Genomic DNA, 17,687 nt, shown 5'->3' with positions numbered 1-17,687 from the left:
GCTGGAGCAGCGCTGAGGGGCCAAAGGGCGGTTGTGCCACGGAGGAAGGGCGGCTCAGATGTGTGCGGGCAGTCCCCGGGGCCCGGCCGGCACCTCTCGCCGTGGGTGAGTGAAACCTCAGCTGTGGGTGAGTGAAGCCTGGGTCGTGGGTGAGTGAAACCTCGGCCGTGGGTGAGTGCAGCCTCGGCCGTGGGTGAGTGAAGCCTCGGCCGTGGGTGAGTGAAGCCTCGGCTGTGGGTGAGTGAAGCCTCGGCTGTGGGTGAGTGGAGCCTCGGCCGTGGGTGAGTGGAGCCTCGGCCGTGGGTGAGTGGAGCCTTGGCCGTGGGTGAGTGAAACCTTGGCCGTGGGTGAGAGGAGCCTCGGCCGTGGGTGAGAGGAGCCTCGGTTGTAGGTGAGTGAAACCTCGGCTGTGGGTGAGGAGTTTCTCCGTCCCTCTGCTGCGTCCTGGGACCCCGGCGTGCTTGGGTGGCAGCGCTGGGGAGGGAAGGCCACTGTGTGTGCCTGTTGTCTCACAGGTGATAGTAAAAGGCTTTTAAAATTATGGGGATTTAGGGTTAAAAGGAAAATTAAGCTTAGTAGGCCCTGAGAAAAAAATTAATTCCCTAGGTACATGAAGGCCTTGTAGCTTGCTAGAACTGCACCTGTGTAGCTAGTACATGATAAATGATATAATTGTTTAGTAATTAAATATAATTACTGTTTAATCATAAGAATAATAATGAGAAACTGTGGTCAGGGGTCTAAGATAGTGAGAAACTCATGTCAATGTATACAATAGAACAATATAAGTTTAATAATTAATATGTAAGTTATATAACGATAGAATATAAAATACGTTCAGCTGGAATGCCATGTCGGAGTCAGATTTGGGTCTGTACCCCTGATTCCCAGAGCTCTCAATAAAAGCACCTGCATAGAATCATATCCTGTGATTATGTGTGTTCCTGAACGCTGACACTGGCATCATGCGACGGCAGTGATGGTTGGTTTGGTTTGTAACGCTGAGCAGTGTTTGGAAAAAATCCTGCTTTTTAAGGCAGATGAAGTATGATCTCAGAGTAATAGTCCCTACTTGGAATATGGAATGGATCAGCCGTGATCTACAGGGATCGGGAAATAAGCACTGTGTGTGCAGCACAAATGGGTGTATTATGGGTCTGGCGTTGTTACCGTATTGCTGAAATAGCATTTGCTTGAAAGAGCTTGATTTACTTTTCATTAACTGTGCTGTTTATTTCCTTTTGCTTATAACAACAGAAATAACTTGATCATCTTAATTTTTATTTGCTTAATTGAATTTGTTTCAGGTTTTAATGCATTAGTGTGTTGCTGCAACGTGTCTATATAGTAAGCATGCATTAAATGTTTTAATTGGAATAATAAAAGCTAGTATAAAATCCATTGGTCATGGATTTTGCATAAAAGTAGATCTCCCAGTTCATAAAATGTGCAGTTTGCCTTGAGTATCTTTTGGCCACAGAAAAAGTTTTAAAAAAAGATCGTCATAAGATCTTGTGACTGACTAACCCTATTGCTTAAAAGTTATGTTAGAGATCTGAGTTGCAATTTCAGAAGGCAGACAAATGTGATTTTAAAAGGATACTATTTCTTCCAGATCTCAATGAGACTGAAATTAGGAATGAGTACGGTGAAGGACACCACCTGAAATAACCATGGTGATGTGTTGAGAACCTGGTACCTAGCACAAAGAATTGAAACGGAGAGCCAAAAAAAAAGCACAAATTATCAAGAAAATAGATTATGTCCAGATTCTTGAGCATAAGGTAGTCCAGAGCCAGGTTTTGGGTATTCACAGAGCAAAACAACACTGAAAAGCATGGTGGGTTTATGTCCTTTTGCGATTTAAATCCTTTGTAACACCCTTTTGTGATACATCGCTCGTTGATTGGATATTTCTGGGATGCAAGGAGTGCTTCCATGGAACACCAGCCTACTGCATTTTTGTGGTTATACTTCATGCAGTGATAAGCACCCTGAGGAAGGCAGCTGTGCTTTGTCTGTTCACTCTGTAGTTGCCAACTTCAACTGGTCTGGAGAAAATAATGGGATCTTTCCGTTCATGGCACCCTCGGTGATCTATGAAAGGCAGTAACAGCAGTTCCCAGGGATAATTGCAGCACCGCCTGACTGTCTCCTGCTGCTTTAGAAACCGTGTTTGCTCCCCAGATTGCGGTGATTACTGAAGGAGTTTGCATGTGAGAGGGAAAAATGAGCTGTTACAGACAGGGACAACTGAGACTCAAATGTTCTGGTAGAAGAGAATGCGATAAACACAGCTTAGAAAGTGCAATTTGGCAGAAGGCTTTCTGGAATTAGAGAGTGTTTGAAAAAGACAATGGGCATTGATTTCATTGCTGTCTCTTCTCAGATTGACTAGGGGGTTTTAAGATGATAGAGATGTGTCTGTCTTTATACAATACCATTTTCATATTTTAAAAGAGATGTGGAAAAGAACAGTGGTTAGGATGACAGTGATTGACAACTTGCTTTTAAAATCTGAGGGAATGGAACCACAGTCCTCTCAATTTGCACTTGCCTGTTAGCAGCAACTTAAGAATCCATTTTCAGTATGAGTGTTATATGTATAACCATCAGACTTAGTGGCTAGACTGCAAAGTAGGTCTCCCAGCTATGCTCTAAGTCTTCCAGATTAGGGGACAGTGTGGCTTTTATGGATACGTAAACATGGTTTCATCCTTTAGTGCAGACAAAAATAAATAAATCTCTGTAGACTTGAATTGGGGATAATTCAGCCTTGCTAGCAACAGACTCCTGAGGCTGCAGGTGTGTAATGCTGGAAGTCTTTGTTTTCCAGGTTTTTTGTTGAGAACTGAATCTGTCCTTTTCATTCATTCCTGCTCTGCCAGATACGATTGTCTGCTGAAAAACAGGAAGAGAGTAGTGTCCATAACACTTTCAGGACTGAGGCTGGTGCATCAGAGACAAGAAATTCACAAGGAAAGTACCCGGAGGCTTTGGCAAACTAGGCAAGATGAGATAGGAAATACTGACGGTCCTTTGCTTGTACTGTTTGGTCCAGAGGCAAGAGAGTGCTTTGATGGGGATACGGGGTTCCCTCCCTCTGGAGTCTGAGTCTCCTCCAGGCGTTGGCCATTCATGCTTTGCTCCTGATTATTTAGGTCCCAGTATCCTGACCATGGGAGAACAGCTAGCTGCAGGAAAAAACAGTGCTGCTCAGGCAAGATTGAAATGGGGTTTCCCATTTGCTAAAGACTGGAGCCTTAGTGCAGTGACAAGAGACTTCAGTCCTGCTGAGACTCTCTCTGTCTCTTACAGATACGGATACATTGGCTCAAACGTATGGAGAACCAAAATTTCAGGTGGCATCCAACCACAAACCCTTGTTTCTGGAGTAGGCTCTGGCAGGCTAGTAGGTAGAGAAGCAGATTCCTCCTTCAGTTGCTCCCCTTTCTTCAGGTGCCAGTCCCTGCTAAAGCCATCTCTGGAAACTGGTAGTCTTTATGTTCATAGAAAAAGTCATTCTCCTGGAAAGGTTGTTAAAGGAGAACAGACGTCTAATGGAGGGTCTCCATGTGTTGAGTCTTGGAAGAAAGACCTTTCAGCCAGTCTGGATTCAGAGGGTCTGCAGGTATTACTGGAGACAGATTTTGGGGGGGCTCAGAGGAATGTTGGTGTAGCCGTGTGTGGGACTCCTAGAGAAGTGTATGTGAGCATTGCTTCTCATCCTGGAGATAAAGAGTTTAGACCAGGCCAGCAGCTTAGTGTTAAATCTGTAGAAGTCAACAACTCTCATGTTAAGTGCAGCAAAGAGTCAGAAGAGGTGTGTGACTCCAGATCACGAGCAGCCAGAAGAACAGCTGCAGTGGGCAGCAACCAGTCCAATCCTTTGGGTACACCAGTTGAAGAAGGCTTTAATGAACATTTTAATGTAGATTGTATGAATGTGAGCAGAGAAGGAAGGAGAAACAAATACTCCTATCAAAGCAACCGGTGGAATTTGGAAGCTGAAGGCAATCTCGAGCAGTCTGAAGAATGTTCTGTAGAAAGGAATGCCAAAGAACCACGGTGCTGTGAAGAAGGGAGCCAGACACAGAAAACTGTGCCCAGAGAGGTGAGGGTGTGGTCACTGTGAAGCATCTCTGTTCACAGGTATTACTTGTGCTTGTTTCTGCCACTTGTTTCTGCTAGAGGTGCAGAGTTGAGGTACAAGTGATGGGGATGCTTGTCCTATAGTTTTTTCTTGTCACTGAATGGCCAGAATCTCATCTCTTACATCCTTCTTTATCCCAATGTATGCATCTTTGCATCTCACATGTTTATTCCTAAAGACCAGCTTGTCAGCTTGGTTGTTGTGGGAATGTAAACACTTGTTTATATTCTCTGATCTGCATGCCTAGGGAAAGCATTAAACTGGATTTTACTCTGTGCATTGTTGCAGGGCCCTGAGATTTCAGGCTTTTTGTGCCTTTTTATGTCTGAAATATATAAGAATATTCACAGAGCAATGGTGTGGGAGCAGTGTCCAAGGCATCCCACATAATACATGATCTTGAGGCAGTCCTGCTCTGGTCTCCATCCAAAATGATGTGTGCCACAAGGAAAAATTCTTAACAGGGTGGAGCAGTGTAAATAATTGTGAATTACTGTCTCTTGTGTGTTTGCAGATCTCAAAGAACAGCTTCTGGTCATTGAAGGTGAACGAGCAAAGGTAAAAAGACTCTGTGTTTTAAGTATGAATGTGCTGGTGGTTAACCAAGGAGCACTTCTGGAAAGTGACTAAGGAGTCATGTCCCTAGGAGCATTTGGGTTTAGGACTTAGCCTACCTTAATCCGCTGTGGTTGTCTGAAGGGCTGCATCCACTTCTTTTCAAACGGTTGTCATTTAGACTGGAGCATGACCTAAAAAATGATTTCTGTATCTTTTCAATGCTATCTTCTAAATTCAGCCTTAGTTGTTGCTAGAAATGAAGAAGTGTTGGTATCATCAGTGCTATTCTTCAATGCAGCAAATTCCAATGTGCTCACTGCCCAGTTAGAGAAGATCAAGAGCTAGACTTATCCATGAGATGGAATTCAAATCTGTGGATAAGATGTGAATGAAGTTGCTACCAGTTTGGCAACAGTTTAAGATTCCTTAATTTGGTGAGAGATTGCATGTTTTCCATCCTTTAGAGAGAATGAGTTGAAATAACCTCTTTACAGCTTGATGGCTGAACTCTGATTGCCACCTCCTGGCTGGTTTAACTTTCCTTTCTGTTAACAGGAACTCACCTCTGTTTTTAATTTTTAAGTTTCTGGCACTCTTGTGACAAACAAATCCTAACAAGGTGTTTCCAAGCCTGGAGGAGACATACCCTTTGGAAGAAGGCAGCCACGCAGCCTTACAAACACCAGCTGCTTCAGAAGGGCTTTGGTGCTCTGCAGTGGACTGTGCACCCAAGGAGGACACAACTGGAGGTGGCCCAGCAGAGACATGCTTCAGCTCTGCTAGCTGCCAGCTTCCAGAGGGTGAGCACTGGTCAGGGACACTGGTGCCATGAACTTTCTGCTGTGCAGTCAGAGAAGGCACAAATCCTGTTGAGATAGGGAGGAGGAAGGGGTACCCTGTGTGAAATTCTGTCATGTAGACCCTGGTTCCAATACTCTGTCTGCAGTTTGTTCTGATCATGTAGTTTCTTCTTCAGTGGAAGGAAGCTGTGACAAAACAGAGCAAGAAGGAAGCTCTGCAGCCTGAGCCTTACTCCTATACCCAAAGTTCATCAGCAGGGAGTTTTGGAGTAGGAAGATTAGCCACTATGACAACCTCAGCTCAGCATCAGCTTGTAGCAGGATACTCAAAGGAAGTGGAGCAGGCTCATAGGTAAGCAGAGAGCATTCTCTTTCTGTTATCTTGGGCAAAGGGCTTGTTACAAACACAGGGAAATTTTTTTCTCAAATGATGGCAGACTTGTTTCCATGTCCTTGGATGTGTTGCTGTGGGTAAACACTGCAAGAATTAGCAGTTTAGTGTTAAGAATTAAACAGTTATATTTCAGAGCTTCTGTGTACCAGTGTTTGCAGTCTGAGTGTCTGACAGAAATACTCCTGTACTAATTCTTTGCTTCAGCTGTCACCTGCATATGTGATACAGGGGTAAATGAGGTGGAGTCAGGCAGTAACTACAGTCTCTAGCAGTAGTTTGGCAGTAGAGGTGTCAAAGAAAAGCCTTTTGTTGAGGCTTCTAATTCTGAAGGCAGAAGAACAAGTTGAGACAAAAAGAGAGAGGAAAGCCCTGGATTCTGTTCTATGAAGGCTTCTTTGGGCAGCTGGATGTCAAGGCATGTTTGTGGCTGTTTCAGGATGGAGGGAAAACTGTGGACACAGCTTCGTCATGGGCAGAGAGGAGATGAGTTCTGCTGGAGAGCGGAAGCAATCAGAGACATGAGACGGCTGGCTGGTAAGCACACATTCCATAGCCTTGGAACAGCTTGGAGGTATTCACTGTTTCACCAGGTTTTGTGTCTAGTTGCTGCTTTGAGCTCTTTCAGAGTGTGATCCTGTAAGTAGCTGGACCAATATGTGTGATGGTGGAGGATGGCCACTCACCATGTCCTACAAGTTTTGCCTCATTCCTTGTATGAACTCAGCTGCAGCATGTGTTGCTCCAGCAATGTGAGCTGCCTCCCTTAAGTGTCCTTCCTCTGGCAGCTTGGATTTAAGCCAGGGACTGTTTGCTGTGTGACACAAAGTTTTTTTAAGTACTTCTGCTATTTCTGTTCCTGTCAATCTCTTCCTGCCCCTTTGACACAGCAGCTTTCAGACTGTGGCGCCTGCAGAAGGAGCTGCTGAGCAAAGAGGAAGCCAGGCTCTTGGAAACCCCTGCTCTGCTGGAAAAGAAGAAGCTACAAAACATTTTCTGGATGTGGCATTCCCAAAGCTTGAAAATGAAAGAGATTCTAGCAATGGCAACTCAAATCCAAAGAAACTTGGTCTCCCGGTGAGTTGATGAGATCTGGTTTTCATGTGAAAAATCTGTTCTCTGTGAAAGTCCATGGAATAACAGAGCCAACCCTGACAGTAATAATTGATCCATGTTAAAACCATCTATCCTTTTGTTTTAGGAGTTAATAAAGATGAAGGTAGGGGTAGAAACATAAAAAGGAACTGCTGTGACCAAAGATGTTATGATTTGCCTCCTTTGCACTGCCAAAACTTTTTTGTCCCAGCTTTTGATGTCCTGAAAGACCAAATCCAAGAGCAGCCACTGTGCTGCTATGCTCTAAGCATGACAGTGGCTTTTTACTGAAATAAACAAATAGAAGCTCAGGGGACAGATTGTGTCTGTCTTTCCTGAACTAAACCCAGTCTCAGGAAGAACACATAAGCTTGTATAAGTGTTTTTCAGCATTTTCCTTTGGTGTTCTCAGGTGCTTCAGTACATGGAAGGAGACTGTTGAGGAGAAGGCACTTGACAGGAGCAGCCTGGCCCATCTCAGAGCAGTATCACTGAGGAAGCACTTCCAGCAGTGGGTTGAGATGCTGCAGGTCAGAGGAGGTGATAAGCAGGCAGTGGTGAACCTCTTCCTCCTACAATGGAGGCAGCATTATGGTGAGCAGTTTGGGGTCTGTGCAGAATCTAAGCTCTAGAGGTGTTTAGGCTCCTTCTTCTTCTTGTGCACTTGAAAACAGAGGGGCTCAGATAATACAGGGTATGAACAAACCAGAGTGGGCAGAGGACTGGTTCTGGGTGTGTCAATGAAGCTACAGGGAGGTTTGTCACTCTGCATCATAAACCAAACATAAACTCTTAAACCTTGCTGAAAAGAAGAAATTTGAGGGTTGGGCTGGGCTGGGTTGGAATTCCTTGAGACAAACAATCTCTTGTTCCTGTATGTAACTGGTTAAGGAGCAGTTATGAGCTCAGCAGCTGACATGACTGTGACAAAGAGGCATGAAGGTCAGACATCATGGACTGGAGAGAGACAGTTTCTGGAAAAATCAGTCTATTCTTTTGATGACTTCTGCCAAAAACTGAAGCTGCAGAGAGTATATCTGCTGTGGAAAACAAGGCTGTGTGAGCATCACAAGGCTGAGTGAGTGCAGAAGAGCCAGTCCCTTGTGCCCTGCCCCCATTAGTAGTGTCCACTTGATTTTCAGAACCTTTTGCTAGAGCCCCTTTTACCCCATCTATTGTCCATCATGCCTGTGATAGTCACCTCCTCTGGTGTTCTTCTGTCAATTTACTGTCTCAGCATCTTCTGTCACAGTTCTTTCTCTCAGACTTTGGAGCAGTGTAAACTCAGAAAAACTCTGAAATTATGGCACCAAAAGTATCTCACGCTGAAGACAATTGAACAAAGTTCTAAGCACTTGCATAGAGCTGTCTATGAGGAACCTCTTGCCATGCTGTTTTCTGAGGACCTCTCAACATCATCTGGCTTTGACAGCAGTGCACCAGCTACTCTGACCTCTCAAAGCTCATTGGAAAAGGTGAGAAGGTCTTGGTACACCTAGACTGCTCACAGGTATTAAATTGCTGGGATTTTTCAGGGGAAAATTTCTATTCAACATGGTATTGTCATCAGCAAACTCTGCTTAAAATTTAGTGCTGAATCTGTGGGGTCTTGAAGCTGAAATGAAATCTGAAAGTGTGAAGTCAATGCTCTCTCTGCCTTTTCTGGTTCATGATTTAGAGATGTGGGAAGGTGCTGAGCTAGTGAGTTTCCCTTGTACAGTTGCTTCTGTTTGTGGCTGCAAGGTAGAAGGGATGAGATATAAAGAACTTCCTCACTGTGACAGTGCATATGCTCATTTCCCCTTTTCTCAGTATAGAAATATATGTATTACTGGATTTGGTATGGAAATTATTAGTATAGAAATAACTTTCCCATCACTTACATGTTCACTCTGCAGAGGTGTCATGGCATGCCTGCAATTCCTTTGGATGCATTTTGGATTTGTCTGAATCCTTGATTAAAAAAAAACCAAAAAAGGCATGGTCAGAGCTGTCAGCTGGGTTCTGTGTTCTTGCACTGTGAGGACCTTCACCTCACAGCATGTTCCTCCCTTCATACCTGCAGGAATGCAATCTTAGTGACAGCAGCCAGCACGGCTTCTCCTCCCTTCTGACTGCTGAGGATGTCACACATATGTCCTGTCACAGTTCTCTCCTTCAGCTCCACCAGTGCACAGAGCTACCAGCTGAGCTGGGTGGGGAGCTGTGCTTGCAGACCTCCTTCCCTGGATTTGGGTGAGTTGGAGACTGGTTTTTTGGGGTGCTGGTAGGAGTGAGCCCTTGTTTGGACTGGCTGAATTCCTTCCTTCTGGATAATCCCTCATGTCATGTCACACCGTCCTTCCAGGGGACTTTATCTTCTTCGTTCTTTCCTTCCTCACCCAACACTTTTGTCTTGCAGAAGAAATTGGTTTGTGGGAAACCAGTTCCAGTCTTTAGTGCTCCAGAGTCTAGATAATAATTCCCAGCCTCTCACCAGTTACTCTGCGTGGGAAGAGGTGAGGCTAGAAACTGCTGTGAAAAATGTAAATATACAAGTGTTTTCTGCATATTCAAATTTAGCAAAGAGCCTTTGGGTTTCAGTATCAGCATATGGAAGGTCTCACTGCTATTTTGCTCTCTCTCTAATAGAGGATTTGGGAGATTGAGGCTTTTCTCAGGGTAACTCTTCCCTACCATTTGTCAGCTGAGTGGAAGTAGGGCAGGTGACAAGGATTTAAAAGGGATGTGTTAGACCCTCGTGTCTGGGTGTTCATGTGGGGTGTATGGGTTAGTGACAGAGCTGGGCACTCACAGAAGTGCCAGTGGCAAGGAGAGGCTGCTGAGCTGTGTGGAGTAACTGATATAACAGCAGTTCAAGGCCCTTTTTTGCCTTTCTGGATTACAGGGCTGCAGTTCTGACAAGGAGGTGAAGAGCTGCTGGCAGCAAGCAGACAAATACTGCCTGCAGAAGTGCTTCGTTGTCTGGTCAGCTCAAACTCAGCATCATGTAAAGGCCCAGCAGTACTGCAGGCGCATTCAGCTGTCTAGGTAGGGGTCATGCTTTCCAGAAGTTTCCTAAAGCTCTCTGTTTTGAAAGCTTTACACTTGCTTTAATAAAAAAAAAAAAAAGGAAAAAATTCTTCCTCTAGCTATTTTATTTTGTCTTCAGTGGAAGTTTTGCAGCTCATTATTTTCAGGTTTTTCAGCTTCAAAATTACTATGTAGGAACACAATAATTTCTGGTTTGATGGAATGTCTCACAAATTAGAGCAAGCCCAGCTCTGCTGATAACAAATCCTGGTAACTTCCTATCCACTGAACTGCCCTTGCTCTCTACTGATTCCAAAGCTGAAGAACACAACAGGCTTGGCACAGCCAGGACAGAAAACTTTACTCTGAACAGCTTGTCCCGTCCATCATTTCCCCTGATATTTAATGGGGAAAGGATGTTAACAGATCAGATCTGTTACCAAAACTCCCTCGTGTGTATGATTGTTGTTAAATTTTCCATTGCAAAGATGTGTATCTCTGTGAGTTGTTCCTACAGTCAGTGCAGCAGCCTTTGTCCTTTTCAGAGCCTTTCTCAGCTGGCACCACTGGGTCATAGAAAATAAGAACCAAAAAGCAGCAGCAGCAGCTCTAAAGCATGGAGTTCATTATTTGCAGATGGCTTTCAGCCTGTGGAAAAGGAGACTGGCCCAGAAAGTGGAAGTTGACCGGAGATTCAGGTGTCACATTCACCAGATGACTGCTGATGCTCTGTGGCATTGGCATTCCTGCTGGCAAAGTGAGTTACCCCATCCCACTGCATCACTTGTGTCTGTAGAAGAGAGAAGCTCTTGGAGTAGTTGGGATGGAGAAGGTGACACTTTTGGCTGTAATTCTGTGCACTGCTCCTCTGGAAAGGCACATACTGCTCCAGGAGTTAGTAGGTGCATGTGTCACTTCATTCTTGTTATCAGCAGGACATGTGACCTACTGTTTTGTCATGCTTTGTATTAGGGAAGATGCTCCCTTGACACTTCTGCCTGCACTACCTGCAAAAAGAGTGTTCAGCAGTGTATTTTAGCAGCTGGGGAGTTAAATGGACTCCCATGCAGCATTCCAAGTTTGAACATGTCTCCTCAGACCAAGCAGTCAGGTTTTGCTTCAGTGGGAGCAAGGTGTATCTTTAGGGGTGGCTTAACAATCCTGATTCCTCAAGGAATTCCATGTGCTCTAAGTACTTGCACTGTGCCAGGGAAGAAAAACTCCCAATTTTTAATGGAAAACTGCCTTGCAGTTAAGAGTGGAAATAATCTATGATCTCTTGCAGGGAAAATTTGAAAGAAGGTCTTACTGCCTTGCAGGCAAAAACCTACAAGGTGAATTGAAAAGTCTCATTAGCTTCTAAATAGAGGACAGGAAATCTTAGCAAGTTTGGTCCCATTTGGTGTTTGCAGGAGATGTATTCTTTGCTCTTGTCTGGACTCTGCAATGGAGAAAGAGTCATTGGGCTGAGCTCAGGAAGGTGTGCTCTCCTGCAGGGAAGCGTGCTCTGGGAGAACTGCAGCAGCAATGGGCTTGGCACAGCTGCCAAGAGAAGAAAAGGCTGGTCCTGCAGAAATGGTATGACCAAACAAGGAAGCAGAAATATGCTGTTTTATTCTGGGAACGTCGTCTCCTGCACAGGTTGGTTTCTTGCTCTCAAAGCATTTCCAAGGGAAGCTCTGCATGAAGAGTAATTTATGTAGTAGTATCCACTGTATTAAGAGCAGAGCTTGGGTTTGAAAATGTGGCTAGCTCATGTATAAATGGAGCTTCTGTAGGAGTACTTCTCTGAGGATGTCTATATAAAGGGGTCTCTTACCTAAAGCCTCACACCCCACCTCATTTTTCCCATTCAAAAATCCTTTTCCTTCCAGAACTCACATTCAGTCTTAGTTATGCAGGGTGGTATTTGTGCACTAAGCAAGGGAGAGATGCAAACAAATTTGTGTTTAAAAATTGAAAACCTTATTTGCACTTCAGTATTTGCTGAAAGGAATAGTGGGTGGAGAGCTTACAGAAATCTGACATTTACAAAGTTAGTCTTTTAGGATTCTGAACACAGTGTGTTGATTATAATTTAATGTGAAAAGTTGAGATTGATTTGTTCCTGCGGCAAAGCAGTATAAAGCTTATGAAGGGAGAACCATGCTATTCAACTCATCTTGGTGTTATTAAAATATAGGTGAAGCTGTAGTCTGTCTTTGAGTCTTATGTTATATTGGCAGATCCCCAAAACACAAGAATTTAATTTCTTTTCTCTCTTAACTGTGTTCAGTGGCCTTCTCATTGGAAACAGTTTTGTTCACAGTTTATGTTGTATAAGGCCAGTGCCTATCTCATAGTGCAGAGAGGTGTCCAGCTGTAACGAACCAGGATTGTTGAAGTGTTTCTCTAAAATAATTCAGGAGGATAAGAATGAATAAGATTATTTATGCCAAGGGTTCATTTAAGGCATACGAAGTGCAGGTTTGGCCCTACCAGGTTTTCTTTTGAATTGCAGGTTCAGACTGAGAGGACACAAAGATCTGCAGAGGAAATAGCAACTAAAAACCTGGTAAAACTTTGGTGGCTATGATGTTTAGACTCAGCACTTACCCCACCCAATTGCATTTTCCTCTGCAAATCTATCTTTGTGCCTCCCTCACGGGAATTGTATTTAGGAGAAGCCCTTAATGTTGCTCTTTCCTGTAGAGTATGTCTGCCTTCTGAGTCTCCTTTGACAAGAGTGCTTCTAATTTCTCACTTGGATGAGCTCTGTCTCTTTTGAGAGGGGCATTTTTCATGCTAGGATAACCTGGAATAGCTTCTCTTGATCTTCCAAAAAGCCTGCCAGGCACAGGATATTCACACCTCTGCCCTATGGTACAGTGGGGTGATTTGCATAATGAAGGTCCAAATGGAACAAGGAACCAAAAGGATAAACCAGAGTTAAAAGCAGATTGCATTCTCTGGTTGCAGAGGAAGACTGGCCTCCTGTGCATCAGCCTGCGAGATACAGAGAGATTATTGTGGGTGTAGATTTACAGTGCTGATAATAGTAACTCCTAAAGTTGTTGATTTTTTTGGAATAAAATTGCCTTTGTAAAGATTCTAGTTGCACATACCACGTATGCAGGGCCTTAGTTTGTGACAGCCAAGAAACAAAATCTGAATCTTGTCACCAAGCTGCAAGCAGACTTCAGGAATCTGCTGGGTTCCATGCTGAAGGAGATTTTAATAGTTTTACTCTCATCCCATAATGAAAAAATGAAAAAGCCTTCATCAAGCACCATCTTTCTGGTCAGCTGGTAGCACAGAGATAGACTGAAGACTGGCTAATTAAATTTTTTTTTTTTTGTGAGAGGGACTGAGTATGTGTACTGCAAGGCAGCCTAGGAAAAGCATTTGTTTTGTAGGCAAAGGAAAAGTGTAGTGTAAGATTGGATTCAGTTTGAAGAGGCCTTTGAAGAGGAGGATGCTAAAATGGCCAGAGGGAAGCAGAGTCTCTTGGGCTTTGAGTAGGTGAGAGGTAACAGTGCTGGGAACTTGAAGCAAAATGAGGGCAGGTTTTCAGCAGAAAGATAGTTTAAGAGTCTGAACTTGCACCTCCAAAAGATGAGGCACTGGAAAAATACGTAGCATAGAGGTCAATGCATAAATCTTGATTGCAGGAATAACAGGAACAGGTTTTTTTCTTGTTGAATGCTCTTTGGCTTGTTTTGGCCATTTATGTGGGATACTGCAGGGCAGGTGAGAAGGTGAAATTTGGTCTGACATGGAATTGTTACTCTAGGCATCTGCTTCTTTTCTGTGCTTGGAACTATTTTTCAGGTGCCTTGTCACTTGGGCCCAGGTCACTGCATGTAAACTGAGGCAGCATGAGGCCCTCTCTTATTTAAAAAGAGTCAGAGAGCACCGTCTCCTGATTGTGAGCTTTAATAAGTGGAGGGACAAACTCTGGAGAGCTGAACAAGTGCCAGGAGGGAGAAACCACAAGAGGCAGGAGCCCTCTCCAGGTAAAGCCTGTCACCGCTGGCGAGTGGCTACAAGAGGACAGCAAGCCCTGCACCTGGGATCTGTGACTACTGTCAAACAAGTAAGAGAAGATAAAGCTCCCTAAGTATGAGAAGATAAAGGTCCCTATGAGACAGTTATTATTAACTCAGTGAGTCATGAGGCACTGAGATAGTGTGACAAGGCTTGTATAAAAACCTGGTTTGATTTGTGGTGACTGCTTAGTCCCTGCTGTGAAATTCTTCACAGCCTGTGCACACAACTTCATCACCATAATCTGGCACTGATTGCAGTAACATATGGAGCACAGCAATAAGGAAAGGGGACATTTTGACCAGAGAGATGAGAGCACTCCTTCCTCTCTGCTCAAAGATAAGATGGGATAATCACTGTCCCTGCAGAGCAGAGTGAGCTGCCAGAGTTACAGCTTTTTTCAAAAGACTCACAGCTAGCAAACTACAAAGAGGTCCATTGATTTGGAAGGGCTGAGTCAGTCCTGCTGGGATCTCATCTGTGCAGTTTCCAGCCTGGGGTCTAGCACATTAAGCTACCTGCAGAGCTGTGAGCCTGTCTCTCTGGTTTGTGTGAGTGCTGTGTGCATTATGCTTACTCTTGGCTGCAGCTGTGTTATTTCTGTTTGCAGGCCTGCAACTACTGGACCAGAGCAGCTGCCTTTTCCCAGTGCTTACGGCAGCGCAGTACCCTCATAGGTGTTAGGAAAAGCAGGAAGATGTCTCTCTCTTGGCCCACAAGTAAGAAGATTCTCCCTCCTCTCTTTCTTTCACAGACCCATGTGGGGAGTGTGAAGGAAGGGGATTGGTGTTTACCAGCTTAATGACTGGGATTCCTCTGTGGAGTCGGAGCTCATGGCAATCAAACTCGGTGGATTTCTTCTGTGCTCAGGAGTTGAAGGACTAAGGGCTCATGGCAGCTCTGATGGCTCCCTCTCTAGCTCCAAGGTTAACTCCTGTGTGATTCCTCTTTTGTTTCTTAGAAAGCAGAAGAGGCAGAGAAGAAGATTCAGCACCAACTGGACATTTTCCCAGTGCCATTCAGCGCTGGCTGGTGATCTACAGGAGCCAAAAAAGGGCTGAAAGGTTGCTGGAGAGACCTGATGTGGTAGGACCCTCTTGTGCACATCCAAGGATCCAGGAGAACACAGCAGAGCTGGACTTGGAGGAGCAGGCTAAGAAGTGGCTTGGGTAAGTGGAGTGCAGGGCTCTGGGCTTCCTCTTGCTGATCCCATCAGGGAAGGGCTCCTTTGTATGGCTGGTAAACCTTATTTACTTCTTTTCTGCAGAAGGAAATATCTGAAGAGGTGGCATCACACAGTGGTACTGCACCAGTGCCAGCATGACAGGAAACTGCTCTGTCTGCCAAGGGGATGGCATCAGTGGAGGGAAGCCAGCAGGGGGGTGACACTGGCTCAGGTGCTGGTGAGTGTCCGGTGCCACTGGGGTGGCAGTGATGGGTGTTACTGGGCAAGCCTGCTCTGCCTGTAGCCACTTACATCCTGGCCATTGTTCTTCGTGAAATGTCAGCTTGGCAGACTGGTGTATGCACAGATTTAGTTGTGCTTTGCCCTTACAGATGGGAAGCTGAAATGGGATTTGTTTGTAGACTGTGCAAAAAGTTCACAGCAGTTGTTAGGATCTTTGTCCTCATCTGTGTTCCTGATACATCCCACTGGTGCCCACAGTTTACCAAGAGCTGTCATTTGGCTTCCCCTTCTGTGCATACCCATGTTCTGCCTGGCTCCTGGGCATTAGCTGTGAGAGATGTGCTCTGGCCTGCCCAGGTAACAAGATGATGCCTGTATAGTGTGAGCATATCCATAGGCACTGAGGAGCTGTGCTGGAGCACAATGGGGCATTGTCCTCTCCCCGGGGTACCGGGATTTACTCAGCCACACTGTGCTGGACAGAGTAGTTCAGCAACTCTTGTTATTAGTCTGCTCTGTTTGTTACCAATGCAAAGTCTTTTAAGAGGGACTCAGGAAAGCAACTGGAACAAGCTGGGACTGGAGGGAAGTGTGATAATGTGCCTGCCAGAGCCCAGTTAATCTGTGTGCTGCCTCTTTTCCTGGCAGGACCAGCGGCGGCTGATAGAAAAGACCTGGAGGGTGTGGAGACGAAGCTACTTGCAAAGCTGTGTGGTGCAGAAGCTTTTGGAGGAGGAAGCCAGGAGCCTCCTGGCTCAGGTAAACATTTATGCCTTCTTCAATTCAGTGCACCTCAGTGGTACAAAAAGAACACCAGAGGGACAACTGGTGTTCCCTGTATCTCTCTTCTCTGCACAATGCACTTGCTTAGGGAGAAGCTGAATACATCAAGGAATGGGACTTGCCAGTAAAAAAGGAAAATAGCTTCCAGCTTTACATGGGGGTTTTTTTTCAAAGCTTTGTGTCAGGAGTCAATTTCCCTGACATGTGCCCCCTTCCCTGCTGTTATTAGTGATGTTAATCCCCTAATCTCCTGCCTCTTGAGACCCCACTCAGGGAAGAAACAGGCTCCACGTTGGTGCAGGAGGACTGTGCTGACTTGCATCCAGGGGCAAGCAAATCACTATGAATTTGAGCAAGCAGGCAAAGCCTTAGAACTCATATCCAGTTTGTTCCTCTGCCTGCCTCCTGAAGATTCATACAGGATTAGGACCTCCTTTAAGGAGACAGGAGCAGGTACTGAAATTAGAGAGTATTGATCTTTCTTCTCTCACTTTGATATGTACTCTGCATGCCCCATATTGGCTCCAGGAGAGACAGGGAAGGGTTTTGAGTGAAGGGTAAGGCAGCTGGCAGAACCATTGCTAGAAGGAAAGTTATGTTTACGGGGTCTGTAAGAATAGCTGCAGCCCCTCAAGGGTAACCCAAGTGTTTGATTTGTACACTTTCCTCTTTCAGGCCTTTGGAAGGTGGTGGCAGCTCACAGCATTCCAGTGTAAGGACAAAGGATCCTGCTGAATGGAGGGGGCCTGCCTGCAGCTGCTGCTCCATTCAGGACACGTGGAGGATGTGGCTCCTGTCACAACAAAGAGGTGGCCCTGTGCTATCAGGAAAGAACACTCTGCTCTTATAATAAAAGCAGTGCTGCCAGTCAGAAGGGTGACAGCCAAAGAACAACCAGGAAGAGATGGTACCCAGTGAAGGGTTCTCTTTAAAGGACTTGTATCTTACCTCCTTAGCAACACAAACTGAGAAGTTACTTAGAGTTGTGACGTTGCATTCTCTTCTTCTCTGGACCATGCTTTTGCTGGAGTGCTGATTAAAGGTCAAAAAAGCCCTATAGGCTTTCCTTTTATTCAGTGTTTTTTTCCCTGGACAGGAGCTTGGTATCAAGGGGGAAGTATGCAAATACAGTCTTAGAGATGAGCAGGAGTTTGTGGGTGCTGGATCCTGTTGATTTCAAAGCCTAGATTGGATAGGTGCAAACACAGGTTTTTATTTTTAGATTTGGCTTTTACCCTGGAGGGGGGTCAGATTTCCACATGGCTCCCACCTCCTCCCCCTTGTCTAGTCCATCAGCTCTTCATTAAGCCTTTCAGTGGGTGGCCAACCTCCTGACTGCTTCCTGCTGGTTCATTTCTGTGCTGAATGGGCAAGGTATGAAGAAACCTGCTGGGAACAGCTGAGCAGCAAAAGCTTTGCTGAGGCGAGACAGGCGTGTCTGATCCCCAGCCTTCCCATTAC

General features: G+C 45.1%; 1 protein-coding gene across 3 annotated transcripts; it reads left to right on the top strand.

Moving 5' to 3' along the window:
* Positions 1-170: 170 nt before the first annotated feature.
* C21H1orf167 (chromosome 21 C1orf167 homolog) lies at positions 171-17,283 on the top strand. Of its 3 annotated transcripts, none has more exons than XM_072917470.1 (20): positions 171-4,114; positions 4,668-4,711; positions 5,295-5,511; positions 5,688-5,863; positions 6,342-6,439; positions 6,796-6,979; positions 7,410-7,591; positions 7,889-8,075; positions 8,250-8,472; positions 9,063-9,232; positions 9,399-9,522; positions 9,885-10,027; positions 10,555-10,766; positions 11,506-11,650; positions 13,820-14,084; positions 14,646-14,754; positions 14,997-15,204; positions 15,303-15,438; positions 16,092-16,202; positions 16,902-17,283. In XM_072917470.1, exons 1-20 carry the CDS (start codon positions 3,080-3,082, stop codon positions 16,959-16,961), a joined length of 4,029 nt encoding a protein of 1,342 aa, XP_072773571.1. In that variant the 5' UTR covers positions 171-3,079; the 3' UTR covers positions 16,962-17,283. The 3 variants fall into 3 exon arrangements, with proteins under 3 accessions (XP_072773571.1, XP_072773569.1, XP_072773572.1); XM_072917468.1 differs by having other exon boundaries at positions 6,793-6,979; XM_072917471.1 differs by having other exon boundaries at positions 172-4,114; positions 6,793-6,979; positions 9,399-9,495.
* The last annotated feature ends 404 nt before the right edge of the window (positions 17,284-17,687 follow it).

The sequence above is a fragment of the Taeniopygia guttata genome, chromosome 21 (assembly GCF_048771995.1).
Source record: "Taeniopygia guttata chromosome 21, bTaeGut7.mat, whole genome shotgun sequence".
In the NCBI taxonomy this organism is placed as follows: domain Eukaryota; kingdom Metazoa; phylum Chordata; class Aves; order Passeriformes; family Estrildidae; genus Taeniopygia; species Taeniopygia guttata.
This window is presented reverse-complemented; position numbering and strand designations above follow the sequence as displayed.